This window comes from Chelonia mydas, chromosome 2 (genome assembly GCF_015237465.2).
Source record: "Chelonia mydas isolate rCheMyd1 chromosome 2, rCheMyd1.pri.v2, whole genome shotgun sequence".
Classification (NCBI taxonomy): domain Eukaryota; kingdom Metazoa; phylum Chordata; order Testudines; family Cheloniidae; genus Chelonia; species Chelonia mydas.
The window spans coordinates 174,628,000-174,643,366 of NC_057850.1; the positions used below are offsets into that span (position 1 = coordinate 174,628,000).

Below are 15,367 nucleotides of genomic sequence, written 5' to 3' on the forward strand. Positions count from 1 at the left end.
AATCTTTGTTAGCTTTTAACATCTGTACAACTGTTATGCCACTCCTGATTAAGTCAAGATGTTTATTCATTAAATTGTAGACAATTTAGTAAACTGCAGCAACAGGCAGAAAACTGGAGTGGGGGATAGCCAGCCATTGTCTACAATGGGATTTTGCATAAGTATAGTTGTACCATTGTGGTGGTATTGGTGCAAACTCCAAGTATGCATGGCATTGCAACAATGTAAAAAGTGACTTAGGCCACGTCAGCACTATAGACTTCTGCCAGCACGCTATGTTGACAGAGTGTGAAGAGGTGTGATCCCTGACTGAAATAACTTTGTCAACAGAAGTCCCTACTGTGGATGCAGTTATACCAGAAAAGATGCACTTTTAATGGTACAAAATATTTGCTTGCGGGGGGTGGTTTGATACTGGCAAAACTGCACTTTGCATCAGTATATCTGCATCCATAATACCAGCACTTTGCTGATATACTTTACCTGTATTCCTATAAACAAGGAAAGCACTCCTAGTATAGACATGCCTTGTGCTGGCACAACTTAACCCAATCTGAAACGGAGGCAAGTCACACAAATGCACCACTTCTACATGGAATTGTCACTAGTGCAGCTAGTTCAGTGTGAGTATACTGGTACAAAAAAAACCTACCGTAGAAGTGACATGAGTCTCCTTTTCCTCACTAATAGTTCAGAAGGATGCCTTTTGTGGGGAGAGTTGGGAAGGATGTGGGTTTTGTCAGTGCCTATTTTGTCACTCATTAATAAAGGCTTTTGCAGGTGCTTAATCCTACCCCTTCTTCAAACTAGAACAGTGGTTTTCAATCCACAGGCCACTTGCAGCCCAATCAGCACACAGCTGTGGCCCATGAGACATCCTCAGTGCCATACAGGTAATATATATATTGTATGGATGCGGCCCACGTAACAGAGAGAGCTGCACAGGAGGCCCACAATGGTAAAAAGGTTGAGAACCACTGATCTAGACCCAGTAATACCCACATTGCTGGTAAGCAGTGGCATCATGTGCTACCTCCTGCTATTGCTTTAAGGGAACCTTAGGCTTGTCCACTTCAGATGCGTGCGGGGTGGGGCTTGTTTTTAAATGGATAGAAAGTTTAGTTTATTCCTTTATGGCAATGGTTTTAAACTGTTTCTCTCATTGGGGGGGTTGAGGGGAGGTGCACGCAGGCTGAGAGCCTGTTTCATCACTCTGTGCTGGGGTATTACACTTTGATGGTAAGCTGCTGCGTCCACCCCTATGGTATACTGTAGAGGAGAAGTTGCTTGATCCCCACTCCCACTGGGACCAGGGTAAATATAGCTTCTACATGCCACACAGTGGAAAAAGTCTTTGACAGCCCTGTTGCTATGAAGAAACCCTAGGTGGAACAGTAATTTCCCATAGAGAGTGGAGGAATCCTGTGCTGCCCCAAAATAATTAAGAAAAATTAAAAACCAACCTATACTCGACTATTACCGACTACCACTTTTCTGAATCACCAGTGGGTCAGAGAGTAATATTGTCTTCAATACCTGAGAACAACAACAACTAGTAAAGTGAATATGTGCAGTGTTTCAGAGTATTCAAGCACAGAACTTCCAGATTTAAATGGGAAGAAGCTCGTGATGGATTTTTCAGTGACAAGTCCTCAAATACTGGATCCCACTTCCCCATTTGATCCAAGGGAACCCAGATCTGTTGATTTCAGGTCATGCTGCAAGGGTTATTTTTTCAGTTTCCCTTTCCCCTTTTGAGCCATAAATCCACAATTAAATTGCGTGAAACAATAGGATCTAGCCCAAATCTACATTATCTTGCAAGTATACTGTGCACAATATTTTTTACCAACAGTTGCAAATTAATGTAGTTCAGAACAGTTCTAGGTTATTAGCGTTGCCATGCTTTTGCAGTAAGACCCTAGGCTAAAAATCTTTAGTTGCTGGAAGAATGCCTCAGTGCATGTGCTGCAGACATTTTGTAAAACAACATTATGGGTGTGTTTTGGTTTTTGTAAACTGAAGTGGTTAAAGCAGTAGGCATTATCATCAGTTTTTATTTTAGGAAAATGCTTTTTATAGATATATTTTAAAGAGAACATAAGTTAAAAGCTTTGCTATAGTGCATTTCACACTTGTATCTTTTCATTAGTACTGTCTATACTCAGTAAAAGTGTTGCTGTGATAATCATTCCTGTAACAAGAAACAAAAAAAACTTACCTCATACACATCCTGAACCTCTGGAGGAATAAATTACTTTAAAAAGCCAGTTACTCTACAAGCTTTGCTTAGATGCTGTGTTGTCTTTTTAATTAGGGTGGATAAAGAGTTTTTTAAAAATAAACCTGTTCATAACCTATTACAATCATTTAAAGATATGCTGCATCAATGAAACCTCTCTTTTTAATGAATTAAACAGCTTTTAATGAATGAATTAAATTATGAATTAAATGCTGCTTTTTTCATTACACAAAGAATGGAGGGAAGGGAATGCCTAACTTTTGAGGTTAACTCAAGCTTTATAGGTATAGCACACCATCATTGGCTGCATTAAATATTATTTTCAGTCTTTAAAATGGAGTGAATGTCGATATTTATATTTTTCCAAATGTAAATACTTTGTTAGTTGTGTAGTAAAGCTTTTGCATTCATTATTTTTGGTTTCAAATTAGTTGGAGATGCAAAGAATATTTCCTTCACCTCAACTATTTCAAAGTTGAGAAGTTTTCCTCTTCCAAACTATGAATTAAAAACTAGGTGAGAGGATGAGATCTACCCCTTCTAAAAACCTAACTGATACAGGACCAGATTTGCGAAGGTATATAGGTATCTAATGGCATTTCCAAAACTGCCCAAGCAGATTAGGCGCCTAAACAGAGCACTAATATCTATAAATGTAGTGCGTTTTAAATGCAAAACATGTCTTGGTACTTTTTTCCTAAATTTCTTATGTGTCCTGTACATTAAGGTAGTTTTATTTAACAAAAACTTTAAAATGCTGGTTTTGTGTATTTTTGTTGAATTCCAATTTCAATCCAAATGCAGTATGACAAATGCTGAGTAAAAATTATTAAAGAAATGCATCATTCACCATTTTCTAACATAATAAAACAAAAATAATTATCTGAATAAATGCATGTTAAGCTATATAACTGATTGAGGCGCAATGACTGAGTGGTTAAGGTGCTCAACTACAATCCTCAACGTCATGGATTCGCATATTGCTCGTTCTCACACTGGAAGGTCACTTCCAGTTCACCCAGTTGTAAAATGGGCACCTGACCATCGGGTTAGGGCAATCAAAGGCGATGAGGCTGGCCACATCACTGTCTTGTGTACCGCTGGCTATGAAACTGACGTGCCTTAAACTGCATCAGCCTGATGAGCCACTGGCTTGGAGGAACTTTGATTTCATTATATAATTGCTTAAATAAGTGTACAGATGCAGCATATACTCCTGGTTAGCAAATTTAGTACAATGTTCATTATAAATCAACATCTTAATGGTTACACACATTAATGAGAATGAACCACTCTTCAGGAAAATAACCAAATGTTAAGTGATAAAAATCAAACTTAAATCAAGGTTTTCTGCTTGCTGATTTAAATCATGATTAATCCCATTCTGCTTTTTATGACTTTCTATTTTCCAGCAATTTACTAAATTCTTAGCTTTTAAATTCCTCAAATGGTTTTTAAAAGCTGTTTTTGCTATTATTTCACTGATTTACTTCCACACTGTGAATCATTATACCAGCTCAGAACATCAAGTTTTAAATACCTACAGTAGCTTAACTTTTTTATCCTTAGCTTGATTTTCATCCAACTGTATTCTGTAAAGTTTTTTCAACACTTACTCTAACAAACCAACACTGTTTTTTAGTCTAAGAGTAATTGTAAAAGTAATGATACTCACAGCTACTTTGTAAACAACATATTTCCATCATTCCAGTGTTCCAGATATTGAGAGAGTACATCCAAGGGTAACAGTAAAAAGTGATGAATTCCAAGCATTGCAATGACAGGTCCAGCAGCATGCAGCAGAACACAAAGGAAGGGGAGGAAAAATATAAAGTTACTTACATTTGATCAACAATCATTTTAATAGTCTACAGAATTGCTTATAATTTGATTTTAAAAAAACCCAGATGTTTATTCCTTCATAGTACAGACTATACTAATTTTGTACAACCACAATTTGGCTTCCTGGAGCCTATGATTACAATGCAGTCTTAGTCCATGATCACATAATACTTTTTCCAACACTACCAATACCTCTTTGAGTGAACAGGATAGATGGGCTCTTCAAATTTGTTTCTCATTCAATGTGCGACCCAGGCCTTTTTAGCAAACACCATCCAAACCATGGATACAACATTATTAATTTCCCCATGATCTTTTCTGTGGTACTCTGACTAGTAACCAAGTGCTATACAAACAATATCTTCACAAAATCCCTGAAAGATGAATTGATACCACCGCATTTTACAGTGGGAGAACAGAGGCATAGTGATTAAGGCTAAAATTATCAAAAGTGCCCATTACTTTTGAGTTCCCAATTTAAGATACCTATGGCCTGATTTTTCAGAATACTTAGTATTTTTCTCATATTTCTTATGTTCAATGAATAGCTCCAATTAACTCCATCTGCAGTTTGTGCACTCAGCACTTCTGTAAATCTAGCCCCAGGGGTCTTGAATTAGGTGCCCAGAAAATGAAGAACACAATTAGTGGCCACAAGTGAAAATTTTGGCAAGTGTCCTAACTAGCATCACATAGCAACTCTGTGGCAGAGGCACAAATAGAATCCATTTCTCCAGGGTGGCATTTAAGTACCTTGACCACAAGAGCATCCTTTCTCTTCCTGCCATTCCTTGCCCTGTCCACAGCACACCTCTGCAAAAAATGAGGTAGGGGTCCTACAGACAACACCTTTATTCACTACAAAAGCCTAAATTAAATCATGCTCAGTGCACCAGCTATGCCATTCACTGTATGAGGAAACAATAGTATTTGATCATATAATTAAAGACGATCGGAATACACATTTACGTGGAGGCCAAACTGAAGCTGCATGAGCAACCACAATTCTGGTATTTCCTAACCTTTGAGGACTTGGCTTGGCTACTGTAATTTTTTTTTTAAATGCAGTTTTTATATTTCTTCATTTTTTTAAAAAATAAAGTAGGCAAAAACACCTATCGTGCAGAACCATTCTGACTCCCACATGAATTAAGCAGCAGGTTTGGGACTACTTGAACTAAATGAGTAACTTGTAGCACCCTCCAAGTGAGCCAGTGACTAGAGGGGGGATGAGACACACTTTGCTAGTGGCTTTCCCAGACACCTGCCGACATGACGAACCTGGATTCAACTGCACTTTCTGGAGAGAAGTGTTCTTTACTGGTTATATACTCTTTTGTACCATCCCTCAAGCCTGTCTGTACCTCTCTGCTCCTATCCACCCACTGCCAGTTGTGTTTCAGCCACCCCACCCGCCTTCTCACACACAATTCATTCATGGTCAGCTGCTTCCTCTTCCACACTGCCTGGCGACCAGCAGCAGGAGCAAAGGAGAAAGTCTTCCTTGCTCTCAGTTCTGCTGCCTGGTACCACAATGGTCCCCATACCTCCCAGCTGCTAAAAGGAGAAATTGCAGATAAAGTCCTGCTCAGCTCCTGCTGCCCCAAAACAAAGCACACTGCGTCGCTCTGTAGGTGTTAGTAAATGTACAGTCTGATTGACACACAGCAGCTGTTTGGAGAGGTAGCATGCGCAGTGCTGAGAATCTTTTGAGACTTTAGCTGCCAGTCTCTAACACATCTCCATTGAGCATTGCGAACTTCATATTTTTCAGAGGCTTGCAACTTGGCATGTAGGCATTCATGGGATTAGCAAAAGGAACATCTTTAGCACCCTGGTGACCCCCAATGCCCTTCCCAAAATGTGGAAGAATTTTTTTTTTTCTTTTTTAAAAAGTCTTATTCTGTCACTAATGTGGGCAAAAAAATTTCCTTGGCTTTAGTCTAAGAAATGGCTGTACTGTACCATTTTTACAGAAACTTTCCCAAAAAGTTCAGCCTGAGTCAGACACCTATCACGGAAAATTCAGCCCAAACAGTTGACATTTGGCATAGTTATAAGCAGCTGAAAGCAGGGTTTGAAAATAGAAAGCATTAGGCAACCTTATGCACATTTGGGAACATTTTATAGAATGTAATGTGCCAAACTGGTAACTTGCTCTTGTAAGAAATCCAGATAAATGGAATGCAGACTTTTCTTTGTATAAAAAAAACCTGTGTAGTTTGGCACTTTAAGGAACTGCACTTGCTGTTATCTATTTTTCCCCCAGTAAAGAAGTTTAAACAGCGCCCCCTCAGAACCCTATCCCACATTCAGTTTATTTGCCTCTACGTTTTTACTCAGCTGGCTACTGGCCCAAGATGCTGTGAATAGGGTCAATAAGTAGAATTTCTAGTTTTAGGTTAAAAGTGACTTCTGCCGGCATGCTATGTTAGGTTAAATCAATAAACCACAATTGAAACAAGTAGTTTGTTAACTTATGGTATATTTAAAGAGTTACAATTTTTACAGTGTTCAAAGATTTTGGTGGACCCTTGAAGTCTCCCACACTTGCTGGAATCTCAAGGCTTCATTGGGGATTAAGTTTCTGACAAAAGTCAAAACACCTCTGAAGACTATTAATAAAGAGTTTTTACTCTAAAATTTGTTATAATTTTCCTAAACATTAAAAACTAGAAAAATATACTGCTGTTAATAGGGTGTATAATACTGTTTCTTCCTGTCACTATCATCCTACACTCCTGAGACATCCCAGAAGCAAAATGACCAGGTAAATACCTGCACACATGCTCTGCAACTGGCAATTTCTGTTATAGTGATATTAGGTATGGAGTACTCGAATGGGGTCATTTAATACCAAGGTGTATAACAGGCCTGTGCAAGGCCCTAGCATCTGCTTTTAGACAGCACTATCAATCTTGTTTTTATGAGAACTACAAAAATTGGCCAAATTCACATAACAAAACTCACCCTGAACAAGTGTATAGTAGAAATAGCATAAAAGGGAAAATAATTTATTCCGTTTTATCAAATTATGCTTATCCAAAACTTCTGCAAACAGGAAGAATTTTTCCTTTCAATATTCAGAGTTGAAGGTAGAAACATCTGCTAAGTCAATAATGAATAACTGTTATGAACAGGGTAGCAAAGGTTTAGCACCGACAGAAAGGAAACCAGTACAGCTACTCTCACCAGTGGGAGTCAGCTGCAGCCAGCAGAAATAAGACTTTTAAGAAAGTAGGATAATTTGGCCTTAAAAAAGGAAAATTTAAAGCTCTATCCACACAAGAAAATTAAGCTAACTTTTCCACCTGAACTGATTGAAAGCACCTCTGAAGAGAACAACTGCAGATTTCTACTGAAATTTCTACAGTATGCCCGGAGTCCAGCTGACTGAGTCTCAAACCTACACATCTCATGCACTGTCAACTCAACTGTCATCTATGCCCAGTTAAATTTGGAAGGAGAGCTGGAAACCCGGAAGCTGTGAAGAGCATAGCGACTCACTGCTGCTCCTCTTGCTGCAATGCCAGACAATGATCATCCATGGGTATTGCTCACCAATACTGATAAACCAGCTGTTGTCTGTCAAAATAAATTAATAAAGGAAACTAAGTTGGAACAGAAGTTTCTCTCTTTATTAGAAGTGGATAAATTGAGTTTGGTACAAAACTGCTCACTGAAGCAATATTCAACAGCTTTAAAAAAATCAAACCCCTCCAAATATTTCATGCACGTCTTAGAGATTCCTGTTCTCGTGTTGTGTCTTCCACCCTTGTACACATGCAGACAAGTGGATGTTACAAGAACACCTCTCTCTGAGGAGATAGAAGAATAATTTAAAGATTCTAGAATAAATCATTTTACTTACTTCTCCGTAAAAAAGAGTGAAAACGTTGAAGTATCAAAAGCAGACCAACAAGAGAACAGAAAAGCAGCATGATATTGGGAGAGAGCTCAGTACAGAAACAGGGAAGAATACAAGGAGAGTGAGGCAAAGTAGTATGTTTGTCAACATTCGAAACAGCGCAAGTCTGTAAATATTAATTGTATTTCAAATAGTTTATCCAATAGACATTTGCATTTTATTCCTTCTTCCCACCTCTTCACCTACAGCAGATATTCTGGCAGACGGTCAGGCAACTACCAGCATTAAGCTGAAGCTGCAAAAGCTAGCTAATTATTTTACCCCTAAAATTAACAAAAAAGAAATCAACTTTAAAATGTGAAAAGTGGAAGAGAAGTGACATCTCAAACTACTATAACTGAAAGATAAGTTTCTCACGGGTTCAGTTGGTGCATACACAGAAGTACTGTCAAATTCAGTTTCTTCAGGTTGTGTGGAACATGTGATTAGAACAAAAACAGATGTGGCGATTTGGGAGCAAACAGTATATGCAAATGCTTTCAACTCCTTTTATGACATCAACTGGATTATAAGCCAACAATCCCTTCAAAAAGAAAAAGGTGATTTTTCCCCGAATAAGATCGTTTGTCCCAAAGTTCACCTAGGCCGTTTTTAAATATATTTTCCATATCTACACAAGGTGAGTAGAAAAATATTTTCCCCTCAGAATATGCAGTTTGATTAACTCATCCTTTATAGCAAGTGTCATCAGATAGTGTTATTACCTTACGAATTCTTAAGGCTGTAAGCAAGTTTTAGTCTTGGACGAATATGTGACTGTCTCTTGCAAATTTCTAGGAAGAGCTGTGGCAAGCAGTAAGAGTGTTTTCCATCTTAAACTCTCTAATTAGAGAGAATTCTTGAGGAAGAGAAGCTCGCTGTAAGCCAGGCAATGGTGTCTGAGTTGAAAGGGAGGAATTGCATGCGTGCTGCTTGTGACCACTGCTGTTCCAAGACTGTATGTTAGTGTAAAAAAACCAAACAAACTTCACTGACAATATACCCAGACTCCATGTTGTGTATTTCTCTTCCGACTGGAAGCCACCATACAAGGCCCTGACATCTACTACAGCTCAGCAGAGGAGCAGTATCTTTCTTAAAAAATATTCCTGTACTCTGTAGCCTCTCTAAAGGCTTTATCCACTAAAATAAAGACCAAATGTTTCAAATATAGGCACAACTGACATATTGGCAGACCTTCAAATTCCTTCTGCAAACATTTAACTCTGGGAGAAGCTACTGTTAGAGAGTTCAGCCCACTTACTCTTGAACATTATTTTGCTTTTGATATTTAAAGTAGTCCTAATTTTCTTTTCTATAATTTTAAGAATGGATCATTTTTATACTTGCTGTAAACATGATGAATTCTCATTTTAGATCACTAAAGATGGAAGAGCTCTTTAAAGAGGTCTATTTATTCTGACCCCCTCCCCCATGTTTTGGGCACCAGTGGTTCCCAAAGATGAAAACACCTAATCCTTTATCTTTCCTCTTATTTTCCCCATACCAGTTCTGGGTGCTTTTAACATTGTGGCTTATAATGAACTAATCCTACCTGAGTTTAACTAAGAAACTCTGTTTGAGGCAGGCTGCATTTCCAACAACCCCTATTCTTCACTATGTACAACACATTTTAGATACTAAAGCTAAAGCCAAAAATCACAACCTTCTGAACATTTAGTTTTTACTTTTAAATATTGCTTTAAAAAACTGTTTCCGTTAGAATATCTATTTGTCAGGATCTGCTATAAAAAAATGCTTTGTTACATGTCAATTGGATTAGCAGCATTTTGAAAGTTTCTACATTTACTGGAAAGTAATCTAGACTTAATTCTGAGTTCGACTGGAAGCTATCCCCTGAACATCTGAAGACTTCCAGTTTTATCAAAATATTTGGTGGATGGTTATTAGAAGAAAGGAGAGATTGTGAATTAGTAATAATTTTAAGAGTGATGTCAATTAAAAACACCGAAGTTAAGCAATGAATTGGAAAAGTTTGACCAAATGCACTTGAACTATGGTCTGTGGACCACTAATGGTCTCGAGCACAGAGCTGGCTGGTCACATCATGTTGGTACTTCTTGTTTTCCACTGGAGAATTACAAGACAGCTAAATAAGAAATTTTAGTGAACATAACATTTTCAACATAAACAACTGCTGTAGATGTCAAAGATGTTTGCCAGTATAAATGGGAGGGAAGTAGTCTACAAGATTCAACGGATGCATAATCCACACTAACAACCCAAACTAGACTAAACTAAATGATAAAATATACTGTTAGACAATGACTGCAAATGTAGTGATCATAAAACTACATAATTTATGTACTGGAAGCTGCAAACCACTAAAATTTAGCCCATTTCTGATGCTGTTCACTCTGGGGCTAAAAATTGACTTTAGTTGCAATTGTTACTACTCCAGATGGTGAGAAAAAAGAATTCATCCAACAGTGTACTGATTACTAGCAGCTCAATTGCTCCAGATGGAAAAGCTGAACAGAGTGAGAGGACTAAAGCTGCAATACTACAAAAAGAACCATTCAGGTAGACCAAAGCATCAGCCTGCCAACTGCGGTTTTCTCTACAGGATCATCACTGCAGTCATTTTCAAAGCTTGCCCAAGACCAACTCATAGCTGTGAACCATTCGTTTGGATAATAAAAATTTAAGAACTCTGTAATGACCAAAACCACCCAAACATTAGAACAGTCTACTTTAAAGTTAAATAACCAAATAGTAGTGCGTACAGATCACTTACTGAGCATTTCAGATGTGTAAAGATTTGCTGCTTTTAGAATTCTAGCAGAACATCTCAAAACAACTGTTTACGTGAATAATAAATAAAATCACCAGATACCTAACCCAGTACCTGTAGGTAAATACAAAGACAAGAAAAGGAGGCACTACACAAGCAAAGTCCTGGGGCAACTCCCTGATCAACAGCCCAGCTCTTTTGCCATTAGCTACTAGGAACTGGGAGAATGCTGGGATTTCTGTTGCTCACTCCCACTTGGGAGTCTCCAGTCAAACCACCCTAACTAACAGATGGCAAGTTTGAAGATGACTCTTCTTGAGCTGTATGAAAGAAGACAGCTTCCTGTCTCTTCTGAGAAGAGACTGGAGAGATTTCTACTATACTCCCTCCCCCAGTGATAAAATGTATTGCTTGCCTCTGCTTTACGTATCAGTAACAGCAGCTTGAAACTTACAAATTCTTGACACTTTTGCGGATGCCAGAAGATTCTGAATAGTAATAGTGAAACCCAGTACTTGGTACAACTAAAAACAAAAGCCATCACCAGAACTATCTGCTGGCAATTTAGGAAGATGTTTCTTCATTAATGTACAAATTGTTCTTGTAAGGTTTTCCTCAACCATAAATGCAGAGATACATATTTTTAAATGCAAGCTTATATCCGGCAGAGGTTAATTGTGTAGTTTCTCTCATTTTCCAGGGAATAAATCTCACTTGCCTAGTGACAGTAGATTTTTCAAATCCTGATTTCACATTCCTTGGCAAAGCCTCCGAAAGGCAACAAATATAAATCTCAGTGTTTTTTTCCCTTTGCTTTATTAAAGAGTATCTGAATTTAGCTCCTAAATTAATAAGTATTATTTGCATTTTCAGAGACAGAAAAATCAAGATGGGTTTCCTAGCCCCTTTCCACTTCGGAAATTTCCAGTGTTCCAATTAAAAATTAGTTCTATTTAAGCCTGCATTTGGAGCCCAAATGTTTGAGCCTTAACTCAGAATTCTACCATACCCTATTACTTTAAAAATCAAAAATTAAATATACATTTACAGAATCTTTCATTCCAGAGGCTCTCCAAATGATTTAAGCTTTATCCCTCACTGAAAAGCACTAACTTCTGTAGCAGCTATTTAACAGTAGACAAAACTACACAAAAAATTTAGGACAGATCAACTACAACTACAAGGTGAATTTACCTAGGCAAACTGCCCAGGATTAACACTCCACTTATGAAAAATGCAGGGGAATGTTTAGTAGATGCCAGTTTGTCAGGATCTCAGTTTTACATCTTATTCAAAAAACAGCATCTCCAGTAGCATACTGCCATGTCATGCTAGGCCACAGGTTCAATACTGCCAGACCGAAGAGTGTTACCTGCTTAACCACCAACAGTACTGACTGAAGCTTGTGAGAGTATATTTTGTCTTTCAAAATGCTTAGGCTATGTATACACTACAGAGCTTACAGTGGTACACCTGTACTGCTGCGCCAGTGTAAGATCTCCCATATAGCCACTCTATGCCAACAGAAGAAAGCTCTCCTATCAGCATAATTAAACTGCCCCCAAGAACTGAGAGTAGCTATGTCAGTGGGAAAGCATCTCCCGCCCACAGCACTGTCCACACTGACAGCTCTGTTCACATCGGTGAAGCTTATGTCGGTCAGGGACAGTTGGGTATTTTTTTTTTTTTTTAAAACATCTCAGCCAACAAAAGTTTTACCAACAAAAGTGCTGGTGTAGACATAGCCTTAATGTTTAACATTAGAGAGACAAGGTGGGCGAGCTAATATCTTTTATTGACCCAACTACTGTTGGTGAGAGAGAAGCTTTTGTGCTTACACAGAGCTCTTCTTCAGGTCTGGGAAACATACTCAGTGTCACAGATAAATACAAGGTGAAAGAATATTTAGCGTAAGTGGTTAACACATATTTCACTCAAGGTGAAGTTAACACCCCTCCAGTCATGGGAGGAAAGGAAGGCAGGGGAAAGCAGCTGGGGGGGAGAAGACAGTTAGTGGATTATAGATTGTTGTAATAAGCCATAAATCCAGTGCCTATTCAATCCATGACTCGGTGTCCAGCGAAGTTATGAATTTAAGCTCCCAATCTTATCTTTTGAAAATGCTGTGCAGGTTCCTTTGAGGATGAGGATCGATATGTCAAATATACAGTGATTGTTTTGTGAAAAGCATTCACCCACTTTTAACACGGTGGAATGAAAGTGAAGTTTTGTGACTACACCAACAGCAAAAACCTCTTTTGCCCAGAGCCTTCTGCCAAGGCAATTAATTATTCTGCCCCTGGGGGACTATGGGTCAAAGACACTCACTCCTGAAATCCCCAGACTGCTACCAATTTTTAGGCTTATTAATGTATAGGAAAGTGTATATATTCAGCAGTGTGGCAGCCCAAAATAGGACTTTATTTCACTGTTGCTTATTATATTGCACTCATGTGGCTTAAAGGGGGCCAACTGAACTTCAGTTTTTGGTTTTATAATGCCTCCCAAAAAAAGAAACAGATAAGACCCAAAAAGTCCAAGTACTAAGTACTTAAGTCATTTGTTGCACTCCAAGTAACCACCTCTCTTAGTAGCTGCAGTTTGTGAGATCACTTTGCAGATGGACCACAAACTCCAAAAGCTGTTTGTTGCAACCCCCAAGTTTCTCTGGATTCCACTGTGGAACCCATTTCTGTAATTATTCAGGATTAGAATTAATGTTAGGTACTTAGGGTGGAATCTCCTAGAGGTTAAGAGTGGAAAAAATGGAAAACAAATATAGCTGATTTGAAAGTTCAGGAAGAGAATACTAAAACTTTCTGAAAGTCCTTGTAGAAGGACAGAAAGATAGATGCTAGAAGGTCACATTAAATCAAACACTGGTACATTAGGTCTTCTTCTGATGCCCTACAGGGACTTTAGTGTTGTTCTTGAATGCTCTTGATAATTGTGACCCATTACGTCAGATATTTTTAATTATTAAAAATGTTTACTTCTGTGTCTGTATCAATTACTTTTTAAAAAGCTATAAATAAGGACGGACTAGCGAAAGCAGCATGGGAAAAAGGTAATATTTCATACATTTTAAGGTCAGAGGTGACTATTAGATCATCTAGTCTGACCTTCTGTATAACAAGCCATAAAATTTCATCATGACTAAAAAATACTTTCCAGAAAGGCATCCAGTCTTGATTTGACAATTTCAAAATGAAGAATCCACTCTTCCACTGGGAGTTTGTTCCAATAGCTCAATCACGCTCAAAAATTTGTGGCTTATTTCTAGTTTGTCTCTCTTTTCCATGTACTGGTTCTCATTATGCCTTTCTCTACCAGACTGAAGAGCGCTTTAGTACCCAGTATTTTTTCTCCATCAAGGTACTTAAACACTAATTAAGTGACCTTGATCTCTTTGATAAAGAGACTGAGCTCCCTGTAGTCTGATTGTGGGGCATTTTTTCCAGCCCTTGAATCATTTTGGGCTCTTCCCTGAATACTCTTCAATTTTTCAACATCCTTTTATAAATGTTGACAGCAAAACTGGATGTAGTATTCCAGTATTGGTCTCACCAAAGCACATTTTTATTGTTTAGATGCAAAACTTTCCCCATCTAGATATAAATCATTCCCCATGGTACCTGAGGCCATTATCTGTTTTACGACAATATTTTTCAAAACTGGTTGCAATCATCTATACACTAAACTTTTGCCCCTAACATTTTGTCACTTTAAGAAACAACAGTGCCATTTTCCTCAGGAGAAAATTTAGAAAAAGAAACTTAAAATGAGTCAAAACTAAACCACTAGGAAACAAACTCAAGTCTGTATTCTCATTCCCTTCCTCCCCCCATGTGAATAAAGTGATTTACAGAGACTAAAATATGCAGAGTACTGGTCTTCCTGACAGCACCAACGTGTTCTGTCAAGCATGTGATCTGAATGTTAGTCTTCCAGTATCCAGGGACCTCAAGCTGATTCTATCAGACTTTCAAATGGGATATAGTAGTGACAGCCAAGAAGAGAATGTGTCAGTATGAAAAAACTGGGCGATGGTGGCACGATAAAAACTATGTTGTATGCAGGGTAATCTGGTTCTAGAATGAAATCTAAGTGCCAGGATGTGAGTCAGAACAAGGTTCATTCTTTTATATACTACAGACAAACTGGCCACTTTCCTCTTGAGAAGTGCTATTTTCTATGTTTAGCAGCATGGTATCTACATGCTCTATTCTTAGGGATAGCTAAGAGTACCCTAAACAGCAATTTTTCTCCTATCCATACTTGATCAATGCAGTAAAATAGGTTTTGCAAAGCAGCTGCACTTATCTCTGAAAGTGAAGCTACAAAACACAGAAACGCATCCAATGAAGTGAGCTGTAGCTCACGAAAGCTTATGCTCAAATAAATTTGTTAGTCTCTAAGGTGCCACAAGTCCTCCTTTTCTTTTTGCGGATACAGACTAACACGGCTGCTACTCTGAAACCAGAAAAAATTTGATTAGTAATGGAAAAAATCCCCTACCAAAAAAAAAAAAGCTTCCCCCATCCTGGTACAAGACATTAAAAACAGTACTCTTAAAACCGTGATTAAAACAGGGGTTAAAAAAATTTACTGATCAACTCAC

General features: G+C 38.1%; 1 protein-coding gene across 8 annotated transcripts in view; it reads right to left on the reverse strand.

Moving 5' to 3' along the window:
- Positions 1-15,367, reverse strand: part of SEPTIN7 (septin 7) — a 124,958-nt gene that overhangs the window by 105,314 nt on the left and 4,277 nt on the right. For 3 of the 8 annotated variants that reach the window (XM_037890061.2, XM_037890057.2, XM_037890059.2), the window contains exon 2: positions 7,265-7,269. The exons of 4 other annotated variants lie outside the window; for them this stretch is intronic. In XM_037890061.2, coding sequence (XP_037745989.1) covers positions 7,265-7,269 — 5 coding nt within the window. Of the gene's footprint in view, positions 1-3,917; positions 3,936-7,264; positions 7,270-15,367 lie in introns of those variants that run through there. One more of the 8 variants, XM_043540609.1, reaches the window with a different exon arrangement.